This window comes from Rattus norvegicus, chromosome 8 (genome assembly GCF_036323735.1).
Source record: "Rattus norvegicus strain BN/NHsdMcwi chromosome 8, GRCr8, whole genome shotgun sequence".
Lineage (NCBI taxonomy): Eukaryota > Metazoa > Chordata > Mammalia > Rodentia > Muridae > Rattus > Rattus norvegicus.
Genome location: NC_086026.1, coordinates 128,061,871 through 128,088,794, shown reverse-complemented (window position 1 = coordinate 128,088,794; position 26,924 = coordinate 128,061,871). Strand labels below are relative to the sequence as shown.

General features: G+C 49.5%; 1 protein-coding gene across 3 annotated transcripts; it reads right to left on the bottom strand.

Annotated features, from left to right (window-relative positions):
* Positions 1–6,265: 6,265 nt before the first annotated feature.
* Exog (exo/endonuclease G) lies at positions 6,266–26,107 on the bottom strand. Of its 3 annotated transcripts, XM_006244088.4 has the most exons (7): positions 25,740–26,107; positions 25,553–25,587; positions 23,859–24,008; positions 23,132–23,271; positions 21,830–21,906; positions 19,523–19,637; positions 8,276–9,658 (listed from the first exon to the last, which is right to left on the bottom strand). In XM_006244088.4, exons 1-7 carry the CDS (start codon positions 26,090–26,092, stop codon positions 9,197–9,199), a joined length of 1,332 nt encoding a protein of 443 aa, XP_006244150.2. In that variant the 5' UTR covers positions 26,093–26,107; the 3' UTR covers positions 8,276–9,196.
* Positions 26,108–26,924: the final 817 nt, after the last annotated feature.

Below are 26,924 nucleotides of genomic sequence, written 5' to 3'. Positions count from 1 at the left end.
TATACCAAGAGACAATGAAGAATTTAGGTGACAGAAACCATGATTGGTTTAACTTAGGGAACTCGGAAAAAATGCACACGCGGTTGCACTGTATAACGTGTTGCACACGGTATTACATACAGGTGCACAGTGAAGAGACTGTGTATGTATGAAGACAGAATGATAAACTCAGGGAGTAAGACGGACGGTGGTGGCCTGCTGTCACCATTGGAATTGGTGGGAGCTCCCCCAATGTTTCCTTGACTTTGTCACGGCATTAGATAGAATAAGATTTACTAAAGCACTAGCTGCCAACAGTCGCAGGGTGCTTGCTATGAGGACGGTCTGAGTTCTGCTTGGTATTCGCGTGGTGTTCTGGGATTTGTTCCACGGGGCTGGTTTCCGTGACAATCAGGAGCCTCGGTTTGCAAAGGGTGCAGTGGAGGGACGTGGCGGTGAAGCTGAGTGCCTCAGCTTTCCTATCTGCTAAAATGACAAAGCTAGGATGTGACACCAAGTCAGGCTGTCTGGCTTGGGTCTGTGCTCTTCGCCAGGAAACTGCCCTGGCTCTTGAGCTGTGCAAGAAGCTGGGTGTGCAAATGCAGACAAGCCTACAGAGCATATCTCTCTCTCTCTCTCTCTCTCTCTCTCTCTCTCTCTCTCTCTCTCTCTGTCTCTCTCTGTCTCTCTCTCTTTCTGTGTGTGTCTCTCTCTGTGTCTCTCTGTCTCTCTCTCCGTCTCTCTCTGTCTCTGTTTCTCTGTCTCTCTGTCTCTGTGTGTGTCTCTCTGCCTCTCTCTCTCTGTCTCTCTCTGTGTCTCTCTGTCTCTCTCTCTGTCTCTCTCTGTTTCTGTGTGTGTGTCTCTGTCTCTCTCTGTGTCTCTCTCTGTCTCTGTCTCTCTGTCTCTCTGTCTGTCTCTGTGTGTGTCTCTCTGTCTCTGTCTCTCTGTTTCTGTCGCTCTGCCTCTGTCTCTCTCTGTCTCTCTGTCTCTCTCTGTCTCTGTGTGTGTCTCTCTGTCTCTGTCTCTCTCTGTCTCTGTCTCTCTGCCTCTGTCTTTCTCTACCTGTCTGTCTGTCTGTCCGTCGGTCTCTCTCCACACACATCCCCTGTCTCCCCCACCACCATACATACAGCACACAGCTGTCTGGTACAGAATGTTTGCAGTCTGAAAATTTCAGATAATCTTCAGACCTGAGGCTTTTAGAAGGTGGACATTCAGCTTAGGACCCTAAGCCTAGATGGCTTAGAGCGTAGGGGAACGGGGACCTGGAGAGACCCTAGGTCCTGAGGGTTTCCTCTGGCTTAGCACTATTTTGTCTTCTCGAGGGCTCCAAACATCCATCTGTCTCACCAAGACTTCTTTGCCCATTCCATTCTCAGGAACCTACCAACGAGGGGTCTTGACCTTTTGAAATATTACTGGGGGTGGTGGTGAGGGGACTGGGTGTGTGAGTGTGCACACTCAGGAGCATGTACACATGACATAGCACGTGTGGAGCTCAGAGGACAACTTGAGAGAGTTGGTGTGGATCCTGGGGATTGAACCCAGCTTGTCAGGTTTGATAGCAAACACCACTGAGCCACCTCCCTGGCCTGAAAAAAAACGGCCTCCTGGGCAATGGCTAGGGCCTTAGAGGAAAATGTGGACCCAGACAGAGTGGCTGTATGGCTGGCAGCTGACTGAGGAGACAAGAGGACCAGTCATTGAGGTGATAAGAAATGTTGGATGTGCCAGCCCCAGCAACAGGGGTCACTGTGGGAACCATCCCTGGGGGTGGGGGGTGGGTTGACTACCCTCCTAGGCACTTTGCCAGAAAACTGGGGGAGAAATAAAAAAGACATCTTGGAGCCGAGGCTGGGGGTCAGGAATAATTCTGTGCCTCTGGGACTGTGCAGTCCCTTGGGGGAATGAGAGGGAAGAAAGATGCTGAGGTGAATTCTGACGTGAAGTGGACCCCTGCCATCACCCTCCCTGCCGAAGGGCCTGTCACAAGGTGGCCATGCCTCACACCTGCTTATCAGGGCCGGGGTGTGGAGAGGGTGTCTCAGACGGGAGATAGAGCTGGGACAGGGCTGTCCACACCAGCCCTGCTCTGCCTCCCTCATTCACACCTCCTCAGAGGCCCTCAGCCACTCTGCCCCTGCGGCCTCCACCTGCACCACCGTGCCTCCTCTGCAAACCACCCCTGCAGGCCTTTCCCCAAGGAAGGCTCTGCCCTGTCCACCTAAAGGATTCTAAGTTGGGAGGGACCCTGGAGGCTGTCTAACCCACTTCTTTACCTAACAGGGAGGGAAACAGGGATAAGGTGCCCCCTTGCCTGAACTCCTATCACGAACATACTTAGAAGCCAGAGTCAGTCAGGGTCCAGGTTCTGACCCCAGACCAGACATACAAGGGTTCAGGCCCCAGGCTACAACTCAAAGGCTCTGTGCAGGGAGAGCGAGGAGCATGCCTCCTGTGTGTGGCATCGTGCTGTCCTGGCTCCATTCACCTGAGACAAGAGGGCCAGTGTTCCGTCTCAGTCCACAGACTAGAGCAGGTCTCCTTCACTGTGGCAGATGGCAAAGGCGGGCAAGGGCTCTAAGGCTGTCCCCAAGGGGTGAGAGGGCAGGGAAGGGAGATTCAGGGCACACACACTGGAAGGCCAGTGGGAAGCAGGGCCTTCTTTTGAGTAATGGGAAAAACTGAAACACTGTCCTGTCTGCTGGTGAACAAAGAGCTGGCCGTGTCCAACTCAGGCCACTGCCGGCCATCGTCCCCACCCCTACAGCTCTAGAGGACATTTGGGTAGAAAGGACAAGAGAGCAGGGGCAGGACATTTCATCCTGTCTGATGTGGGCCCGGAGAAGGACGGCAGACACATGCTGTGATCCCGGCAGGGGGCAGAAGGAAGGGTGGGGCTTCACACCTGCGCACAGCTACAAGGTCTAACTTTAGCTCTGCTTCCCCAGGAAGCCACACTGCTCTACACATACTGTGCATCCAATTCTCTGGTATGTGGTGCCTCATTCTGAAGGATGACCGCAGCTGACTCGGGCTGCCCTGCGGAAGCACTTTAGCTCTGCTTCCCCAGGAAGCCATACTGCTCTACACCTTGGTCTCACCTTCCCACCAGGAAGGACCCCTCCGCCCCTCCCCAACCCCCTCACCCCCACCCCCCACCCCCACCCCAAGGATACCCCATCTCTAAAGCCTTGACCCAGCCACAGCCTATGGGCCTTCAGATTTGACAGGCCTTCTCTGGAGTGAATCTCTACTGTCCTGGGGACTCCTTTGTGTATTGTGTGTAAATTTATTCTTGGTTTTGATTTGGTTTTGTTGTTGTTACTGAGACAAGGAGTCACCACGTTAGCAGTTACTGGCTGGTCTTGAACTCACAGAGATCCACCTTGCCCGGAAACAAATATGAACTTACATGAAACAGGTGCGTGTCCGGTACGAGTTGCAGTGTAAGAGATTCTTTACTGCCAGGCTCTCCCCTTTGGTCTCCATTACATTGAAAGCCTGCTTACTTAATCTGCCTGCCATGTCAAAGTTGAGAGGCACAGCTAACATGTCAGTCGGCTAAATAAAACTGGACTATCACGAATGTGAACTCGCTCGAGGTGGGTAGAAACTGTACCGAGCTTAACAGTTGCTGTATATAAAACTCCCCCTTGTGATCTGCACACTGACGTACGGGTGGGGTGCGTGGTGAGGTGCTGATCTGACGGCCGGTGAGTTGAAAGACCTGGAGCAGCTTGGTGATGTCGGTTCTTGGAACCAGTATACGGTGAGAAAACTAGAATCTGCTTACGAGATCAGCCACCCATGGACTCAACACAGCACATCCTGACTGCTTTACTGGGAAGGACCCTGTAGGAGCCCGTAGGGTTGGTTGCTCCCATGTCTTTGTGAGTTTCCTACCCTGAAAGGACCTCAAGCAAAAGCCAGTATCAGTCAGGAAGGTGAGGGTGTCCAGGGAACAGCCTGGAGCCCCGCCCGGCTGCTCATCCCAATCAGCGTTCTTTTTAAATGACATATTCCAGGGCTGTGGAGACGGCTCAGTGGGTACACAAATATGAAGACCCGAGTGCCAGTTCCTCAGCACACATAAGGCCAGATATGATAACACGTTTGTACAGAGCATGCCTAAGGCAAAATGGGTACACAGAGCCAGAACCTCCAGGGACTTTTAAGCTGCCTAGGTGTACACAGCAGTTAACAGGCCAAGCAGAAGGCAAGGACTGATGCCTGAAGTCAGCCTCTGATCTCCACACAGTGTGGCAAGCAAATCCTGACACCCATACACAGGTCATGTATACACACATGCGCATGCACGCGCACACACACACACAGAGACAAATACACATGTGCATATATGCACTCAAGTATACATACACACACACAGGCAAATACACATGTGCATATATACACTCAAGTGTACACACACACATACACACATGCATGCATATGCACGCACACACACAGGCAAATACGGATGTGCATATATGCACTCAAGTATACACACACACACACACACACGCATGCACATATACACACCGTTTGTTTTTTTTTTAATTAAAAAATGAAAATTTGGGGCTGGAGAGGTGACTCAGTGGTTAAGAGCACTGGCTGCTGTTCCAAAGACTCTAAGTTCAGTTCCCAACACCCACATGGCTGCAGCTCCAGTCCCAGCGGATCTGTCCCTTCTAACCTCCTTGGGCGCTAGGGACGCACATGATACACACACACACACACATAAGTGAAACAACCACACACATAGAATAATTTGTTAAAATGTAAACCCTAGCCTCATAACAGATCTCCAGAATCAACCTCAAGGGGCGGGTAAGGGATTCATGTTTTCTAAGTCAAGCAGATTCTCTGCTCCAGAGCTGTGGTTCTCAATCTTCCCGATGCTGAGACAGTGGCTCCTCACGCTGTGGTGACCCCCAACCACCAAATTATTTGTTGCTACTTCAGAACTGCAATTCTGCTGCTATGGGTCATAATGTAGATCTCTGTGTTTCCTGATGATCTTAGGTGACCCCTGTGAAAGGGTCTTACACACACACACACACACACACACACACACACAAAACCACACACACACACCACACACACACACACCACACACATACACACACAAAACCACACACACACACACCACACACACACACACACACCACACACACACACCACACACATACACACCACACACATACACACACACACACACACACACACACACACCACACATACACACACACACCCTGAGGGCCACGACCCACAGGCTGGGAACCTACTGTCCTACATTACTAAAACACAGCTTAATTGAAGCCTTTGAGTTTAAAAAGCGTAAGAAGGTATTTTGGGTAACTTGTTTTAATAGGGAATATTAACATGGATTCTTGATCAATCTTCTTTTCCAAACAGGATCTCCGTACACAGTCTGGCTGATAAGGCTCATCTGCCTGCCTCCCCAGTTCTGGGGTTACAGACATGTACCAAGCCTGGCAGAAGGGTTGGTGATTTTTGTTTTAGATTGGCTAGTGTATTTCAGAGATATGGAAGAATGTCCTTATTCACAGAGTACGCTAAGTTCAAGTGTGAAGAGTGACCTGCCGTGCCTCAACCTACTTCTCAGGGGGACAAATTAATTTTAAATGGTTCCATATCGAGAAGAACTAATGAGACAAAACAGTGGGGGAAGGGACAATCACTACATGCGGCATTTCTGTAGGCTTGGCGTTCCTGAACATACGGTTGAAGGAAAGGAAGCTGCCAGCTTCCATGGAGTGAAAACCTGAAACCTGCTGGACAGATAACCTCTGCTCTCCTGCCAAGCCTCAGGCTACAGCCTGCCTGCAAGGCTGTGGCCGCCCAGCCAGGCTGTCTCTTGTGCAGATTAGACCATACTGACCCCTAGAGGTACTCTGCTCTCAGACCAGAGCAACCCGAACCCCACGCTGGCAATGCCCCTGATGGATTCCATTTACAGGAGGTCAAAGGGCAAAGCACCCGGCTTAGCCTTCTCTGGTAAGCTGACTGATTTCTAAATGGGAGGCGGAATACAGGAGAGCCGTGCCCGCTGTGAGGCCAGCCTCATCAACTCCACCAGGACAAACCAGAGTGAAACCCTGGGGGCTTAAAAATAGAGGCGTGTGGGAAAGAGGCTCACAGCAAAGGAACAGGGTGAAGTGTCGAGGGCCAAGCAAGAGCAAGGACTACCGTGGGCAGGGCATGGTTAGGGTGACCGTGCATTACTTCTGTCACTGTGACTGATCACCGGGCAGAAGCAACTGCAGGAAGGGTTTATTTGAGCTGATGGTGCTGGGACTCCAGTTCACCATGGCGTGGGAGGCACCACAACAGGAATGGCTGTCTCCCGAGGTTTGAGCAGTGAGGTGGAAGGTGTTTACACAGTGGCAGACAGGAGGCAAAGCACACAGGCCAGAACCAGGGGGGGGGGGGGGGAGTTGACCTTCAAAGCCTGCTTCTCCTGACCTACTTCCACCAGTCAGGCCTCCCCTCCCAAGAACTCACAGCTTTCAAAGCTGCACAGGCTGGGAATGTGTTGGTGAGGCACACGTTACATCCTACCCATCCACCAGCTGTTAACAGGAAGTCTGCCATGAACGGAGGAAGCTCAACAATACCCTCAGAGATGGGGCAGGGCACACAGGTGACATGGCAACACAGAGGATCATGCCAGTGTTGGGCTGCAAACTGAGCGCAGCTCTGCAGGAAGCCATTCCCTCAAGAGCAGACTGCCTCTCCTGCTGGGCACTAATCAAAGGCCAAAGAAGACAGGTTTCTGCTGTTTAGAAGTTAAGTGCAGAAATGGTAGCGCATAGCTTGGGGTGGGAGTGGAGTGGGGTGCTACCCCTGAGCTCTCTAACTTTTAGTAAGGCCTTCCTTTGCTGTATTCAACTTTAGCCAACAGCCTTAGTCCAGAGATCAAAGAATTTGAAGATGTCACTAGAAAAAAGACTGGGGCTGGAGAGATGGCTCAGCGGTTAAGAGCACTGACTGCTCTTCCAGAGGTCCTGAGTTCAATTCCCAGCAACCACATGGTGGCTCACAACCACCTGTAATGAGACCTGATGCCCTCTTCTGGTGTGTCTGAAGACAGCTACAGTGTATTCACATATAATAAATAAATAAATAAATAAATAAATAAATAAATAAATAAATAAATCTTTTTAAAAAAAAAGAAAGATTAAGGATTAAATCCCCTACCCACAGCCAGGGACTTCCCACAGCGGAGCCCACCCAGCATGGCCATTTCTCCAGACCAGGAACTGGAAGGGTAAATGACCCAGAAGGCAGTGATCCAGGCTCGGCCCAAGAACCTGAGGGGAACCCACTGAGGTAGCAAACGGGTAGTGACCCCATTCAGGTTTGGCAGGTTACGGCGTTTGTCTCTGACACATCTGGTACTGGCCCAGGGCTCTTAAAGGACAGCCACACCAAAGGGGCCACAGTGACCCGAGCTAGAGGAAATTCCAAGTGTTTGTGCTGGGCACTTTTAATGGAAATGTTCACAGACAATTCAAGCATCAGTGTTGTTACCAATGCACTACATTTCACACCTAAACACCGAGGGCGGGGCTTCAGAGCACTGGCTGCTCTCGCAGAGGACCCCGACTCGCTGTAGAGAACCCGGCATTCACATGGTGGCTCAGAACCATCTGGGAATCATTTCCAGGATATTCAATGAGCTCTTCTGTGGGCATCGGGTACTTGGTATGCATAGATGCAAACAGGCAAAACACTCATAAAGACACAGATTCAAATAAAAAATAAAATAAAAAATGGTCAGGCACACTGTCTTTTTGGTTTGTTCTGATCTCTGTCTCACAATGACCAGGTAGCATCTTTCATAGGAAATCAAATCCCAAGCTTCTAAAACTTACTGATGAAGTCAGACAAGATTCTTCCTGAGCGGGGAAAGCATGGGAAGTAAGTCCAAGGCCACTGGCAAGTCAGGTCAGCAGAGGGGAGCACGGCCACGAGAGAGGGGCTCGGCTGCATGGATACATGGTGGGAACCTGGGACACAGTCAGGAGGAGCCCCAGCTTCCTTCCCAGGGCTCCTGGAGAAGCGCTCAGGCCCCACCATCACCTCTTTTTTGAGGAGAGAAAGTAACAGGTTTTTTTGGTCACAGTGACATTTTGGCTTTCTATCCTCAGAAGGACTGGCACAAGTTAGTGGGGAACAGGAAGATAAAACAGAATGGCATTAATCAGCCACTGTGTCCTACACCCGATTGTTTCTTTTTATCCAAATGAAGGAGCAGAACAGGGCCAGCCACTGCCTTCTTGTCTTTATTGTAAAGCCATGGCATTTCCATCAGAGGCAAACACAACGCCACAAAGATCACTCTCGTACTGCTCAGAAGACAGAGGCAGAGTGGCAGATTCAGACAAGTCCTTCTGCCCGGAAGCTATTGGGCCGAGCATACTCAGGACAGCTCAAGATCTGTATACAGCATTGCAGAAGTCAGCACAGAGAGCAGCTGCTCTTTCCCCTGGGAATGAACTGCTTTGGAGCTAGGGCCCAGGCTAGACCTACCTGTGGTGTGCTGGCCCAGCAGATAGCAGGAAAGAACAGAGGTACCCGAAGACTCTCGGGACACACCTTTCTTGCGCTCCCTTAGAAAGGCCCCCATGAAGCAAGAAACGCACTTATCTGGCACCACGTGATCCCTGGAGGGAACCACAGGCTCTGGTTAAACCCACGAGGTATCTCCATCTTTCAAAGACCCGCTGTTTCTTCCCACAGAGATGACGTGCTCACTCTTCTGAGGAGACAGACCCTTCTCACCAGGAGGGTCTTGGCACCAGAAACAGCCTTCAAACCCCCATCTACTTTGTCTTAACTCTGAGGCACCCGGGAGACTGCTGTAGAACACCAATGGGGGACACAGTTCCCTGAGCCTCGTCTTCCCCACAGATAAGATGGGAACAGCAGGGTTTGCACAGGGGAGGAGCAGTCATCTGATGCTCGGTTGCAGGATCTCAAGGCCATGAGAGAAGAAGCATGCAAATGCAAATCGGAGAGAAGAGAGTTTTAAAACCACCTCAGCCAACTCCGGTCCTAGGGGAGGAAAACAACACTGAGTTTTGAGCCAGTGGGTTTTGGTCAGGATTCCATCATTTCTTGAAAATGCCTCTGCCCAGAGAGGGCTTGGCTGTTCATCTCAGATGCTGAGCGCATACCCAGACAGACGCTAGGACTGCTTTTCCAGCTGGGCGTCCTTCTGCTCCTTAGCCTTCAGTTCCTCCAGCTTTTTCCCATAGCGACTCAGGAAGTAATCGTCAGGTTCCACCCCAGAGCTCTTCAAAGCTTCCAGAACCTTCTCCAGTCTGGCCACAGACCGGGCTCCGTCGATCTTCCTTGTGCTCAGGTACAGAGTGAACTCCTGGAACCCCAGGAGTTTGCAGGTGTCCACAGAGCAAATGTTCCGGATGTCCCTGGTTCTATCCAGATGGGGGAAAAACACCAGGCCTGACATCTTCTCCAGGTCATGGAGGCTCACCTGGAACTCGCTTAACTGGGACTGGAACCCGATGGCTTTATTTGGTACCACAAAGGCCCCCAGTGCCAGTGGTTCGGTAGATTCTGGGCTTCTGCGAGCCAGGATTACCTTGTAAAGGTGTGAGGGGACTGCCACATTGTCCTCACCGATCACCTAAAAACAGAGTAGCCTGATTAGTGCACTGAGCTGAGACCACGGCCTCCCGGGCTTTGCTCCCACAGCTCTGCAGATGAATTTCAGGAAACACCCTGTGAGCGGCCTCAGTGTAGCCAGCGCATTCAACCAAGGGCCACAGAAAAGGAAAGGCATTCAAACCAGCTGAGTACTGACCAGTTCTAGCCAGTCTTTAATACACTGTGACCTCTGCAGGGCGGTGGCTCAGGAGGATGAAGCAGGTGGATCTCTGAGTTTAAGGTCAGCCTGGTTGACAGAGCGGCCAAGGCTACGCAAAGAGACCCGGTTTTGAAACCAAAACAACAAAAAAGCACAATGTTACCCCAAAGGGCAGGGGTCACAGTATGCTCACAGGAGCAGAGAACAAAGGGGTGCTACAAGCAAGCACTGAGCTTCTGGTGGAAAAAAGAGCTGTCATTTCCTCTTTGTTGGCTAACCCAAACTTGTAAACCGCTCTAAACACAGAAGTCCAAACTGCTGGCTACAGCACTCCCAGCTCACAGTAAAAACAGCCTAAACTCCCCAAGAAACAACAGACAGCCCTTGAAGCAGCGGCCAGACATGGTTGGGACAGAACTTTCTAGATTACCTCCTTGTGGCTCCCTTCCTACAGTTGACTACATGCAAACGCTTTTGCTTAGTTCCAAATGCCCCTGGATGACCAAACATTGAACTTCTAAACTATGCTGTCAAACCGGACACTTTAGAAAAGCAGCCACACGACGAGGAAGGCGGAGGGGGAGACATGAGCTGCTCTGGAGGTTGGCCTAGTAATGAAATAACAGTGAGGAAGCCTCTTCGGATGTCCCTCCAATAGGCTAAAAGCCTCCGTCTGTTGTCTAAGAAACAAAAGCTGAATGTCCATTTACTTAATGGCCCCCGATAAAATGACAAGCCTCAACTGAGCATGCTCATAGTGCTTCTCTGTGCAGGCCTTTGCGGCGGTTGGTAGGTCTTCTCTCCTGGTCAGACAGTTGCAGCTGCAGATTAGATTCCCTGTCAGAAGCCCAGAAGCCCAAATATGGCGGCAAGATGAAAGCCGAAAGAGAGGACTTTTTTCCTATTTTTACAAACTCCTATCCACATTGCACAGAACCCAGAAGCCCATGGTCTGTCACACCACCACAGCCAGCGATGGGACTTCAGGGAAGACCCCGCTTGCCCACCCGCCACAGGATCTGCAGCCAATCGTCTTCGAACATACTGAAAGTGGTTGGTGGGTCAGGGCTCAGACAGAGCAGGGTTCATGAACCCACACTGTTCACAGGTTCAAGATTCTGGGCCCCTGGAGTGCCTTGTGCAACTAGGATGTGAGCTCATCAAAGCAAAGGGTGAGGAGGGCAGCTGCTCTTCATTCCCTGGCCACAGATCCCCAGCGATGCAGATGACCGTCCGGCATAGTATAAAGGCGGTGTGGCACCCAGATGAAGGCAAGAGGGTCGGAAGTTCTAGGTCATCCTTGGCTACACACTTAAGAGCTCAGGGCCAGCCTGGACTATGAATCTCATTTCAAAGGAAAGAGGAGGGCAACAGAATTCTGCTCTCAAGCAGCATCACTAACAGCCAGGGAAGCCACGGCCTTCCCTACAGGCAAAGTGCTCTATGTAGCCATTTACTAAAACATGACAGTAACAACACGGGCTCAGGAGCCAGAACCAAGGGCACAGCTCCTGTGGAACCACCTTCACAGGGGGCAGGAAACGAGCTGTAAACACCCCACAGTGGCTGGGAACCCACTGGCAAGCCAACTCCTGGCGCCACCTGGTGGGCTTTCTGTGTCACTGCAACACAGCGTGAAAACCTTGGGGCTCCTTCTGTACCATTCCCTTGACTATTTCTATCGTGTGGGCTCCTTGTACACAAACAAACGGTTATTTTCAAAAAGAATTAACTGGTCATGTGCACTGGCTGCCAACCAGAGCTGCTAACTGAGTTCCTTCAATTCCAGTGAAAGGTATAGATGATTGATATCTTACGCTTCCTTGGTACTGTGCTGTTTCTATAGTTAAGGGGTTTTGAAATCATGACAGCTTGAGGACCTTCAGTGCTGCAGTCCCAAGGGTGTGAGGGATGCTGGGTACCAGTCTATCCTTCAGCTACCCTCAATCCTTGACAGTGACCCTACTCAGAACCACAGCATGTGGCCCTTCCAGCCAAGACCTCCCCACAGGTGAGTAGAAAACGAATCCCCTTCCACTTTCTGAGTTACCTTGTCTAAGTGCGTCTACGATGTTCCAGCACACCTACAGGGCGCCATGCCTGTTTGGAAATTCAAAAACCCAGTGTTTGTTCCTTAGCTTTGGGACTTAGGGCCAGGTGGTAGTGGCATATGCCTTTAACCGTAGAGCTTGAGAGGCAGAAGCAGGCGGATCTCTGAGTTTGAAGCCAGCCAGGTCTACAAAGTGAGTTCCAGGACAGCCAGGGCTACACAGAGAAACCCTGTCTCAAAACAAACAAATAACTTGAGACATGAATAATCTTAAAATAACTCAGGGTTCTCTTTCTTTAGGTAACTCAGCAATACACATTAGCGTTTGCTTTGAGGAAAATCACTACCAGAAAATGTCCCTGGACTGTGCGCACTGAAGCATGAGGCTCAACTGACCAGGCAGACATCTGCTCAGGTTATGACGGCAGACTGATATGGTAGGGGACAGAGAGAGAGAGAGAGAGAGAGAGAGAGAGAGAGAGAGAGAGCGCAAACATACCTTTAATCCTAAAAGGCCGGAGATAATTGTGAGTTTGAGTTTGGGGCCATCCAGGGCTATACAATGAGACCCTGAGTCCAAAGGGGAAGGGGGTAATGGTGGTGCACAGTTAAACAATCCCAAAACCCTGAGGTAGGGGTAGGAGGACCTGGAGTTCAAGGCCAGCCTGGGCTATATGGAACCCTGCTCAAAACTACAACAACTACAACAAAGATTTCAGAATCACCAAGACCTATTTTAAAAACCTATTTTTTGAAGTGGACGTCATTCAGAAGACAGGTTTTGCAGAGGTAGAGTGGGAAGACGTGGGCTCCAGCAAGATTAGGGCAGTTAAAGGTCAGCATGGAGAGATCAAGTTGAACACAATGACCGCAGACAAAGGATTTCTGTGCGGCTTAACAGGAGCCTTTAATATCAGTACATCAGCAACAAACTTTTTCACCGAAGATTTGGCATAAAAACGCTCTACAAAGGAGAACGCTGTTGCTATTAAAACACTCAGAAACCCTGAACCCTTGTCAAGGTTAACAAAAGTTGGAGATTGACCAACTGGAAGCGAGTGGAAAATACAACATATCTAACGGCTATAAGATGGACTCACGTGTAGGTTGGTCATTTCCTAAACACTGGCCGGAGCGACTCCTTCCTTCCCTCCAAGTGACAGAAGCAGCACCTCATCCCTGTCATAGCCACAAAACCACCCCAGCTCCAGAAGAAGTTGGAAGAAACAATAGACTTAGCCCGCTGTTTGCAATGTCATAGCTGTTGTATTGAGTGACATCCTTAAGATAAACATATCTAGTGACAGACACCATCCCCAGTAAAACCAGAAGGAAGAAAGTGAGACCAAAACTAAAACTGCCGGGACACTCTGAGGGACCACGCCCTTAGGATGCCAATTACATGAAGAGAAAAAGAAGAATGGTGGTTTGAAAACCGCAGGTTTTGTGCACTCCTACAAGGACAGGAGGCAGCACCAGGCTCCGTGCACACCTACAGGAGGGGGAAGTCAACAGGAGTGTTGGTCAGCCCTGTGCATCAGTCAGCCCTGTGCCACGACCAGCAAAGCCAGCAGGCACCTGCTGGGAAGGCTGCGCAAACCGCATAGAGCCTCAACCGGGAACTGCTCCTGGCAGGGGGTGGATGCCTAAATGAACGAGCATTCCCTGCACTTCAGAAAGAAGCTTCCTTTCCTACTGGGATGCCTCCGGACTCCTGGGACAGGTTTCCGATTTTCTCCCCCCTAGGAGTAGCTGGTAGAAATCTGGAGCTTTAGACACGGCTCACCTTACCACCAGCACTCTCATCGGATCGATACGGTGTTCAAACCCAAATCTTCAGGTATGTGTCACTTCTCTGGCTCTCTCTCAGAAGGGGAACGTCAGAAAAAGCACATGGACAGCCTCGGCTACACTACAGGCGACTCTGATTCGAGCTGTCGGATGACTCACTTCTGATAAAATCACGGCTACTCTCCCTCCCTGAGGGCTACATGCACTCAGTTCTCGGGTGCTGTGATCCATCTCCTCAGATCCTAGTGGACATTTCTGCCTGGCTGTAAGGAACCCTCCTGGCCCATTTTCTGCTATTTCTGCATGCTAGCAGATCCCCCTTGCAACTGGGCTCCACAGAGAACGTCTTTCATTACTGACGGACTCGTGCTCTGCACGGGACACTCAGTTATCCCTGTGGCACAGACCTTTGACAGCCTCAAAGGACGATGCTCTCACTGGGCATCAGGTGTGGGAGAGGACTGGATCTCACCTTGTTATGAGGAGCCGTACGACCTGGCTGACCCTGCAAGCCTCAGTTTTCCTGCGTGCAAGAGAACAGCTGCAACCTTTTGCCCTCTCTACACGCCGGTGCCTTTGCCTTACTTTTCCAGAGTGTACGCGCACACGCTCCACACCTGCACGGCACCCAGGGCGTGCCCCACGTTGGCTGTGTGTGCCCTCCTGAGGGACAGAGTGTGTGTGCACAGCTGAGAACAAGCAGCAGTCTTAAACATTGTGTGATTCAGAACCATCATGCTTAGCTGCCAGGCACCACCCCGGAGCGGGGGCTCACGGCTCACGCTGCTCCTTCAGAGGAACAGAAGCTCCCGAGAGCTGTGCAATGCGCCAGTGTTGCCCACAAATGCTTGACTGGAACGGATACCTAAAAGGTCCCGCATGCTAGAGAACCGCCGGGATTTTAGCTGGACATTCAGATTTCCGCATCCAGGCCTCATCTCTTCGGCGTCCTCTGACTAAATCTGCTCACTGCTTCAGCACAGGCTGCCCCTCCCCTACTTTTCCAGTCTCACCTTTCCTCAAACATGCTTTCCTTAGTGAGACTACAAGCTTGTACATGCATCTGTGTGTGCATACAAATACATTTTTGCCCAACTGAATTGATTTTTTTTTTCTTTTACTGAAAGCTATCTTTTCCTCACATAACATATCCTGATTCTGGTTTCCCCTCCCTCTACTCCTTCCCGTTCCTCCCCACCTCCCTCTCATCCGGGCCCAGCTCCTTTCCGTCTCATTGAAAACAAATGGGCTTCTAAGGGATAAGAAGAAAAAGTGAAATAAAACAAAACCAGCAAATCAGAATAGGACGAAACAACAACAGAAGGAAAAGAGCCCAAGAAGAGGCACACGAAACAGACGCAGAGACTCGCTCACACCTCCTGGAAGTGTCCTGTCTCCACAGAGTCCGTCCTCTTCCCACCCCACCAATGCACACTCTAGTCACACCGCACAGGGCCATGCTCTCTGAACATCAACCCCGGCTTCTCCCTCACTTCAATCAGGCCTCTGCAGCTGGGACTCCCCAGGTGACCAATCTTGTCTTCTTCTCATCCTCCTCCCCGCACCATTATTTCTGCTATGTGGCCGTTGTTTATGAGAAGCAGCCGGGGCGGCCAGGCACACCTAGAGCTTAATTTAAATGACCTCCAAGGATTGCCTGATTCCCAAGGGTTCCAGAACAACCTGGGCAGCACAGCCAAACCGTCTCTGCGGATAAGGAAATATCGTGTTGAATGAGAGGAAGAGCAGGGGAAGTGGGGAGGAAGAGGAAGCTAAAGGGCTCCACGAATGCTTTCCGAAGCCTACTGCCTTCTCTTCCTGAAAGGGTGTGAGGTTGAATGGCCTGAGCCATCTGAACCAGGGAGGACTGTTAGATCCACAGCAGTACTGCATACTGTACACATTTCAATTAACTGCTGCTTATTACTCAGTTTCCAGTTTTGATTTTTTTCTTCTTCTTTTTTTTTCCAGAGCTGGGGACCGAACCCAGGGCCTTATGCTTGCTAGGCAAGCGCTCTACCACGGAGCTAAATCCCCAACCCCCAGTTTTGATTTTTTAATAAAATTATCAATTTACTCTCTCATCCTAGTAGAGAAGTTACATGCGGTCTCCCGATCACTAACATCACCAACTACTGAGCAAATGACAGGTGCATTATGTCATCGGCTAAAACCCTCTCTGAGGTGTGTGTCATGGAAAGCCTCTGTTCACATCTCTGCTGTAGACAAAACAAAGTCTGTGACCAGCAGACTGGACCGGCAGAAACCAGAGCTGTGCAAAGGGGCAAATGATATAAAAATTAGGCAGTTCCTGGAGAAGAGATAACAGCCAACAAAGGACAAGTCAGAGTTTAGAAATACAGCATAGCACTCTCTAGCCTGAGACAGCAATAATCAGTAGAGAACCCAGCAGGGTGACACCTGAACACCCAGCACTGGCAAGTCAGAGCACAGGACTATGCTGTTTTAGGCCAGCCTGGGCTACATAGTGAGACCCCGGAGATGACCAATGGGAAAAGGTGCCATGTTAGCCTGATGACTCAAGCTCAAGCCTAAAACCCTGTGAAGATGGAAGGAGAACAGACTACACATACGCACACGCGTGTACACGCATGTGTGCACACACATACACTCACACACACTCACACACTCACATACATACACACAGACACACACACACTCACATAGACACAGACACACGTGCACTCACACACACTCACACACTCACACACTCACATACATACACACAGACACACACACACACTCACATAGACACAGACACACACAGGAAAGGAGGAGAGAGAAAGCAATCAGGACCGGACTTTGAGAACATCATTGCAGGTCCCTCCCACAGGACAGGCCCTTGAGGAAGCTGAAGGGAAGCTCCTCAGATGTAAACGTCAGTAGACCCTATCTATACATTTTTTTTTTTTTTTTGGTTCTTTTTTTCGGAGCTGGGGACCGAACCCAGGGCCTTGCGCTTCCTAGATAAGCGCCTACCACTGAACTAAATCCCCAGCCCCAACCCTATCTATACATTAAGAGACCTGGAATGCTAAGGACTCAGAAGCCCAGAAAATGAAGACCTAAGACAAGGAAGGCTTTAAGACAAAAACAACAGCCAAGACCCTCACTCAAAGCACACCTTCAGGAAGCTCAGACCGCACGCATCTGATGAACCGCATCTGATGAACGTGAGGAAGGCTGACAGGTCTCTAGAAACCCTTCAGGCTACTTAAACCTCTCGAGCATCATCCACTGATAAGCCAACGGCCAGCATCGCATGCTCCAGTGTAATGAACACTGAAACCAGTTCTGAACTTCAGACAGACTTTACCCAAGCCCAGTGGTTCACTGGCCTCTGAGTTCATGGCATGACCCCCTCTTTGATAAAGCACGCAGTGTGTTTTATAATGTCCTCCCCTGGGCTCCGTCTGCTATTTCCACACAGTGTAACTGAACGTTACTCATTTTTTGCAGAAGTGGCATTTTCTCCTCACGCAGCACAGTAGAGGCACCAATTATCAGGAAGTCCCATTACTAGAGATAAGGACTTTGGTAATTTGGTTAAAGTTACCAATTCTCACCGTTTCGATCATTCAAGGACTTATGGGAATGATGAGCACACGCCCTGCTCCTCACAGAACTTCTGCTACACTCAGGCATCCGCTGACAATATCTGGTTGAATAGCTGTTACTGTGACGGCCACAAAATGATTCCCTGAGTTTCCCACTCGAGACAACTCTGCAGCTGACGTCATTGGGAGCGCCCTGGCCCCGTGAGCTCACTCACCATCGGTACTGACTTAACTCAGTTGGTCTACACTCCATCTGGTTTTCATATTTACTCACAGAGAGGATAAGGCTGGCAGCTTAACCCAACCTCCTCCCAGCTCACTCCTGTGTCCTTCTGACAGGTCTGTTTGTTCGAGCGCTTCCTCACCTCATGCACGCTGGCAGGAACCAGAGAGACACTTCTCTAAACTCTTGTATGTGTGTGTGTGTGTGTGTGTAGTGGGAGGGGATATGACGGGAGACATTTAGCAAGTGTATGTATGTATGTGTGTGTGTGTGTGTGTGTCTATGTGTGTGTGTGTACGTGTGTAGTGGGGTGGGGATGAGACATGGTAGGAGGGGACACTTAGCAAGAAGTGACTTAGAAGACAAGAGCTGCCAGTGGCTTAAAGTCTGTGTCACTGCTTCAGAGCCCTTTCAGCACAGGAGCAGGACGCATAGTTTGTAAATTGTAGTTTACGATATAGTAAGAAAAGCAATAAATAAGACAGATGTCTTCTGCTATCAAACTGGAAGTCACAGGTAAATAATTAAAAAAATAAATAAATAAAGCACACCAAAATAAGTAAACAAAGTGTGCACGTTGTCTTCGGGTATTGTTTTGTTTGTTATGCTTTCTTGATTTTGAGGGGTTTGTTGTATTAGGTATTTGGTTTTGTAAACTTGGGTGTGTAGATATAGGGAGATGACCTGGAAGGACTTGGTGGAGGGAAAGAATTGTGATAAAAATATATGGGGTTTGGGATTTAGCTCAGTGGTAGAGCGCTTGCCTAGCAAGTGCAAGGCCCTGGGTTCGGTCTCCAGCTCCGAAAAAAAAAAGAAAAAAGAAGAAAAAAAAAAGAAAAAATATATATTTAACTTTAAAAATCATTTTATATAATAAAAAACATGTAGCAAGACACTCTTTTTTTTTTTTTTTTTTTTTTTTTTTGGTTCTTTTTTTTCGGAGCTGGGGACCGAACCCAGGGCCTTGCGCTTCCTAGGCAAGCGCTCTACCACTGAGCTAAATCCCCAACCCCAGCAAGACACTCTTAATTGAGTTAATTTTCCTTTTATGCTGTGCAAAATTTTATTATACACAAGTTATTTATGAAACGCCCCCAGTCTCACACACACACGAAACATGAGCGAATCGCTCTGTGTTTATGGGTCACCAGTCTCTTCTGGTGATGGGAGCAAGAGGGTTTAGGCAAAGTCAAAAATAATTATATTCCCAAATTAAAATAACAGACAGCTTTAAGCACTTTGGTTCTAAGATCGTAAAAACAAAACAAAACAAAACAAAAAAAAAAACCAAAACCTTAAAATTAAATGAATAAGTTGGTCAGAAGGGGAAGCTCAAAAGGAGTCAGTCTTAAAGTACGAATTCTTTTGCTTCCATCAGCACCTCTAAGGACTGGACTTCACAACGATGGAATCCAAGTGGAAGCAGTGGGCGTGGACACAGCAAGGCGCATCCAGACAGCCAGCGTGGGCAGGTGCAGAGCAGCCCCGGTTCTGCTCAGGCTTTCTAGCTGCTCCCTAGGCTTCTGATCACCTGGCGGCTTAACCCAACCGCATTTACTAAACACCTGCTCTATCCCCAAATCTCAGTGTCCCTCCCCTGTACCGCCACACAACGCCGCCCTCCTGATACAACTCTCAGGGTGCCTCTCCACAGAGGTGCGGTCACACTATTGGTAGAGCCCTCAGCCCTGCTGAGGCGCTCCTTGGTAGAAAGTCCTCGAACCCTCAACACCGGAGCCTTCCGCAGCAGTAGTTACCTTCTTTCTTTCTGTCACTAAAAGCTCTCCGACACTTGGTGTGTTTCCTGCGGTCTGTAAGTGTTCCAGTGTCTTGAACATACACAGCTGGGGGGGTCAATGCCTCCCTTTAGCTGTGAGCATCTTGAAGTCAGCAGTTGTTTTCTCACCCCTCATTATATCTTCTCCTCCTATAACCCTAACACCACCCAGTAAATAATGGTAAATGCGTGACATTAAGGAGCAGGACATCGAACGCGATTATGAGTTCATAGAGCGACATAAGCGACATATACACGTCCCTACCTGGTAACTAACTGTCTTCGTTCCATCGTTTCTAGTATGAGGTAAGGTTAAAGGTCCCGATACTATCCAAACATCTTCAAATCTCTCCGTCAGCTCACGGCAGTACATTTCTATCCTGGAAAACAAACCACGGGCACACATGTAAGAAAGCAGCAAGCCGCCCAGTCCCTAGGAAAGGCTCTTAAATGAGACGTCTCCTTTAAGAAGTTAACTTTGGGAGAGCCATAGTGGCACACACCTTAGCCCCAGCACCGGGAAGGCAGAGGCGGGAGGATCTATAACGGTTAGAGACCAGTCTTGTCTACATAGCAAGTTCCAGGGCAGCCAAGGCTACATAGTGAGACCCTGTCTCAAAACACAGTATCTTTTTTTTTTTTTTAATAAAGAACAGTATCAAGACTGTAGCTGTGCACCCTGACCTACACAAGCTGAAAGTAAGGCTTACACCAAGACGTGTCTCAGACCACACATCTCCTGCACTTACCGGTAAACGTCAAAAGCTAAACTGTAGTTCCCCAAGTCATGGCTATTTATAGAACGTGTTCCATGAAAGACTACTGGATCAAATGACCATTCTATTGTCTCTCAGCACCAGGATGGGCCCGTCCTAGAAGGCTAAGGGCACTAGGACCACGGACTCCCTCGAGTAGCCGAACACAGTGGACTCTTAGGTTCTGGCTGTCCTGGGCGGCAAGTGTCTCCTGAGTGAATCTATAGAGCTGGAGGCTCATGGTAGGACTGTCCCTGCGGTGGCGACACACACTAAACTGCACTGTGTGCGACCTACAGGGGATGGAGACAGCTGCCCCCATTCCTCTCAGAGTTTGGCTTCCTGGTCACAAGGTGAAGTGGTCTTCTCTAGGTTTCCCTCGGGAGAAGGAAAGGTGAGAGGCTCCCATAGGTGTGCAGTGTGCAGACATAGCATCGACAAGGAAGGGGAAAACCGCCCGCCCGGAGCTTTAACAAGCTGAAAGGGAGAGCTTTACTCAGGGTGGAGTGAGGAGACCTGTGAGTTAAACTGGATCCCTTAACCAAATCCCAGCAGCGATGACACTCGGGGGACTTGAACACCATACTACTGGCACTAAGGAATTACTGTTGATTTTTTTTTTAGGTGCGACAAGTTAAATATGGTGGGTTACATTTAAAACAGGTCTTTCCTCCTAAAAATAATACATTTATAATCATATCTTATGATCATCTGAGCAGGTGGTAGGGATTAGGGTGCGCAGATGAAACAGATGTGCCGGACTTAGGGAGTCTTTACAGATTCACTTCATGGTCCTTTATGTGTCTGTATGTGCACAGGGGACAGAAGAGGGTGTTGGACCCCTGGAGCTAGAATTACAGGCAGCCATGGACTACCTGGCACAGGTACTGGGAAGCAAATTCCTGTCCCCTGTGAGCTCCTAGTCATGAGCTCCTAGCCACCGCGCTGCCCCTCCAGCCCTGGCATCTTTTAAGTATAGGACATTTTATTTTCAGTTTTTTGTTTTGTTTTTTAAGATTCATTCGTCTTTTTATTTTACCTGCATCTAAGTGTGTGCTATCTGAGACCTGAAAAGGACACGGGATCTCCTGGAGCTAGCGTCACAGCTGTGAGCCACCACGTGGTGCTAGAAACTGAACCCAGCTTCTCTGGCAGAGCATCTCCTTATCTCCCGCTAGGCTGTTCTGTTTTGGTTTGGTTTTGGTGGTGAAGATGGACGCCAGGACCCCAGTGTATCTGAAGCAAGTAGTCTAGCAGCGAACTACGCTCTTGGCCATACCCTGAACTGTAAAATATTGCACAGGAGAAGCGTACCCGCCTGAGGCGACCTCCGTCGACGCTAAGCCTCAGCCTGGCAAAGTGAGCAACCTGAGAGGCAGCAGAAGTCTCAGCAGCTCCATAGTACCCACCACTAGAACGTCCAACTGCACCACACCAGAACTTTTCTCTTGCAAAGCTTTTCTCGGAAGCAGACCAGGCAGGGGGTGGCGCCCATGTGTCATCTCAGAAGTCAGGAGGTAAGAAAAGACAATCGCAAGATGAAGCCAGCCTGGGCAGCTGACAATGTGTCTCCCCTAGAAAGCTTAGGAAGAAAGTGCCTTTCCTGGACACACCGCTCTATTACTAGCAGGAGTATTATCTCGAGGAGTTTCTCTCGAAACCTGACCTTTGAACAGAGGCAGATGGACCAGAGAGGCAGGCTGTCTCTTAAACACAGCAAAGGGAGCAGCCGTTCAGGCAGGATGGCGCCTGAGGAGCGGACACACAGACAACACGCTGTCGGTCCAGTACACCGCCAGCCATCCATGCATACCTACCTATTCCAGTAGCCGGAATTATTCTCAAAATTCTGAGGCACGATGTTAGAAAGGTAAAAGGTTTCTGCCATGGCTTCCTGGGAAGGAAGAAAGGAAGCAGTGTTATTCTAGAATGCCTTCGCTCTAGATTAGCTCAGACAGCTAGTCACTATGTCTGTTCATTGGTGCTGGGATCTAAACCACAGCCCCAACCAGGCCTCAGCCCCCACCCACTGATGTTTGTTTAGATCAACAAAGACACAAATGGTCCAAGACAGAAAACTGTGGTGATGCAAAGAAACACCTCCAGGCCGGAGAGATGGCTTGGCACTGGCCTATCGGGTAAAGACGCTTACCCTGCAACCTTGTTACCCCTAATCTGGTGCCCAGAACCCACATACAGTTGACAGAAAGAACAAACACTACAAAGATATCCTCTGGCTTCCACATAATACGATCCATCCATACACACGCAATATACACAAAATAAATTTAAAAACTTTAATATGTGTGTGTGTGTGTGTGTGTGTGTGTGTACATGCATGCTAGGCACAATGTCTGTCATCCCAGCACTTCAGAGGTAAAGGTGTGGGGATCAGAAACTCAGGGTCATCCTAAGCTACGTAATTGGTTCTAGGCCAGCCTGGGCTATACACATATGTCTTAAGTAGTGGTAATAATAAAAAATAAAAACTATAAAGCAAGTAGTTCAGTGTGTCTGGCTTTTATCATTTATAGCATCCGTCCAAACACATGTTCATGAGCTCCAAGGTCTCCGGGGAAAATGAGAATAAGTTCGGGCTTTGCACATCTGGAGGAAAGGTCACCTTCTGGGGATGTTATTTAAGAGGTGTGAAAACCAAATTCTAATTCAAAGGTAGGAGAGGAAACCTCCCTTTCCTCCCGGTTTCTGCCTACTGTAATGCGTTCTCTCTGCACATCTAATCTATGTGCGCAGAGCTCCGCCCGCTGACTAACCAATTCTGCCACCCCCGGCAGCCTGGCAGCCACTGGGTCAGACTTGCTGTGTTTCAACTTTTCTTCATCTCTGAAACTTCTCAAAATAAAAAAATGAGCTAGGGGCTGGGTGTAGCTCGGTGGTGAAATGTTTGTTTGGCGTACACAAGTTAAAGTTAAAAGTGAAGTCCAAGACCTGACACCCTCGCACGGACAGACGTGCGAGGAGGAAAATACGAATGTGCATAAATTACAATTTTAAAAAGGCACCAAAATAACGAAAACAGACGAGGACATTCACAGGCTTTACAATTTGGTTCCTAGATCATCAGCCACACAACCTCATCCTCTCCAAAGTCTGCCTACACTGGAAAACTTGTTATTTCCTGCTGGGGCCATGTGGCCTCGTGACCAGCCACTTCCAATATAGTCTTCATTGAGGGCGCTGAAGGCTGAAGGGACAGTAGGATCCGGCTTGAATTTACAATGCTTTCTGTCCGCGTCACCTGAAGAAGAGCACACAGAATGGTTATCGGTGGGTCCTCTAAGGCGGGCAGATTGGCTAGTGTGGGAAGGTACAGTTTCAAGCAGCTGGCGTCAGGGACCATATATATGCCTCAAGGTCCCTGAACAGCTTGGATAGTTCATCTGAGCTTGGCAAGGCTGGCCTAGGGCAGGATGCTCCTCCTATAGTGAAGCTCCCTCTCGTTCTCAGACTCTGGCCTTTCCAGTTAAAGGAAAACTGCCCTGGGCAGTGTACGAGAGAAAATGGTGAGTGGTAGGGAACAGAGAAAACTTCACCACCAAATCAACTTCTTCCACATAGCTTATAGGATCATGTAGTTTATAGGATCCTGGGAGCACACGCAAGCTCAAACCAACAAAGGGGCAGGGAGGTCACAAAGTCCCTCTTCCCACCAAGGTGCCACTGGCAACTGATGGCCCTTAGGAGGAGAGTCAGTTTTTCAAGCAGGCTGGGCACATTTTCAATGTGCGCTGTGAGATACAATGATTGAAAATACCATCGACGGTCTTCTTGTTTCAAACATGAAACCCTTTAATCGGCACCTGTTACTTTCCCTCAACCACCTACCGATGATCTTGTCCTTGGATATATGTTCAAGAACCCATCTGGGCACCCGCTTTGCCTGATCATACGACAAGGCATGGTTAGTGTAACGCCTGGTCTCTGTTCCAGTTAAAGGAAATCCAAACTGTTCCAAGACAACTTTTTCTACAGATTCTAAAAAAGAAAGACAAAAAAAAGAGGGGGGGGGGAGTTATGAACAGAAAAAAAGTAATTAGTGACTCTTATTAAGAGCAAAAGTTTCTAAAGACAACAGTGATGTCTAAAATCAACCGGTTCAAAAGCCTCACCACGGAGTCCGATTCTGAGTCCTTGGGAGGGGGACACGGGTCTAATCAAACAGGCCTCGTCTTTGCCATTATTTATTAGGTCAAAGGAAACAGTTTAGCAAAGTCCTCCTCTGCCTATCATCTGCTGGGTATTCACAATAAGCTTCAGCGATAGGGGTACGTGATTGGCGTTGTTGCTGGGGAACAAGCGCAGGGTCACTCATAACTAAATACGAAGTCACTCCGTGGCCTAGGCAGGCCTTGAAATTTTGCTCCTCCTGCCCCTGCCTACCACACGCTGAGTTTACAGGCGTGTGTGTCACTACACTCAGTCGTGGTAATGACTGAATAACTAAATAAAGGCCTGGCTGGAGGTGTGCAGGGTAGAGGCAGAGCAGAGCTCAGTGACAGAAGTGCATGCAATAGAAGGCCTAGCTTCATTCCCGGTACCAAAAAAGAACTAAGAGCCCGATCTTACTGGCGTTTCACATCAGTTTCCCAAATCTGTCCGTACCACAAACTGCGCGCACATGCGCACGTGTGTATGGATGAATGGATGGACAGACAGACAGATGAATGGACAGATGGATGGACAGATAACAGAACTCGAAGGAAACCATAGTGCCCCTACTAATTATTAGTCACTGACAAAGTTGGACGGGAAAGCCTTGCTACTTATAGAGACAAAAATGGCCATAATTTTAGTTTTTCATCATCATGATCTATCAGCTGCCGGGTTAAGTATCCGTTTAGTTTTTAAAAGACCCTAACTCCATGAGTGAGTACACACACCTGTTACTCCAACAAATCTCATGCCTGGTTGGGTCACAGTGAGTACTAGCTCAAACCAAAACAAACAAACAAACAAAAATGCCCACTTAAACTGTCCCTCTCGGATACTTCCCGTGTTTTAGCTCAAGGAAAGACTGAGGCTGGGAAACTAACACTTCCTCCTAGTGGACTCGACTGGGAGCTGCTTCCAAGGGACTCCTCCCCATGCCCTGTTAATTTAAGGATGTTCACAAGAAGACTGGGTAGCAGGTATTTACGGAAACGCCTTCAAACATACTTGCTGTGATGGTTAACGCTGTCAATTTGACTGAATCTACAAACACCTAAGAAACGGGCCTCCGGGGAAAAGGATGATCTTGGTTGTATTAATTGATATAGGAACCCCCAGTTTAATTATGGCTGGGGCCACTCCCTAACTGGGATCCGCACTATATAAACTGGGAGAAAAGCAAGCCGAACAGCAGCACGCATCTGTCCCCGTTTCCGGACAGTGGAAGCGATGTGGCCAGACGCTTCGAGACCCTTTCCGGCCAGGATGAGGTGCACCTCGAACTGGGAGCTAAAACAGACCCTTCCCTTAAGTTGCTTCTGTCGGGTATACATAGTCACAGCAACAGGAAAAGAAACTAAGACACTTACTGAAGGCCAATTCTGTACCAGGCACTGTGCTGCACCTAAGGTGGAGAACAAACATAGTCTCAGCTCGGGGTGGAGCTAAGGATGGAGGGGCAATGACGTGTGAGCCCGCAGCCAGGTGAAGAATTTGGGGGAGCAGGGGGAGCAGAGGGAGCCGAGCACCAGGGACAGAGCCGGCCCGCAGACTCACCGTGCGGCTGCCTCGCCGGCCTCGCGGACCCCGCGTCCCGACGCTGGAGGAACTGCAGCGCCGTCAGCCCTGCTCCTGCGGCGCCCACTACAGCCCCGGCCAAGAAGCCATTCAGAAACCTCCGCGAGTCCCTGAGACGCGAAGCGAAGCCCTTTGCAGCCATGATTCTGGGCCGCCAGCACTTTGTCTCTGCCGCGCATGCGCACGCGGGGACTTCGCGGCCAGAAAGGTCCAATCGCCCGCTCGGGAACCAGGCGCGCACGCGCCAACCCGAGCCGCCTCCCAGAGGCTTCCTCTGCTGAGGGCCTCGTGCGCCCCCTAGTGTCCAGCGGGGCTAGCGCGCCTGCCTCCATCCCTGGTCCAGGCCAGTTGAAAGTGTCCTGGCTTGTCAATTTAATGGTGCGAGTGTACTGTCCTCTGAAGAAATTGCCTTAAGTCTCATTTGATAGTGAGTAAACGCGTGCTCATGATCCACCAAGGATCTCCTAGACTGGGATCCAACTCGGTGTGATTCCAAAACCTGTACCCCATTGTACTGCTTGTGACACCTGGCTTCAAAGTGAAAACACACACACACACACACACACACACACACACACACACACACACACACACACACACCGTTAACTCCTAAAGTGTTTGTACCTTCCATCGAGTTTCTTGGAAAAACAGTACTTCGTGGTAGCCAGAGACTCTGGACCAGAGCTCAGAAATTTAAATCCCTACCAAACTACTCAGGTGTGTTAGTCCATGTTTCTTCTTTTAATTCGTGCCTTGGCCTGCAAGGTGGCTCATCCAGTAAGGGTGCTTGCCACCAAAACTGACACCTGAACTCAATCCCTGGAACCTATTTGGTAGAAGAAGAGAACTGACTCCTGAAAGCTGTCCTCTAACCGCCACAGGCATGTGCTTGCCCTCCTCCATGCACAGGTATGTATAGACAGACATAAATGAGTAGATGTAATTAACTGTAATTGTGTTTGGCGGAGCCTGCCTGTAAGCCCAGCACTAGGGAAGCCGAGGAAGGAGTTCCAGATCAGCTTAGACTCCATAGTGAGTTCCAAATGAGTCTCAGGTACATGTCAAGACCCTACGCAAAAAAGAAGTTAACAATACGGATTCATCTCAGGACTAAGACTGTATACACCGGATGCATGCCGTCAAACCCACTACAAATGTTAGCCA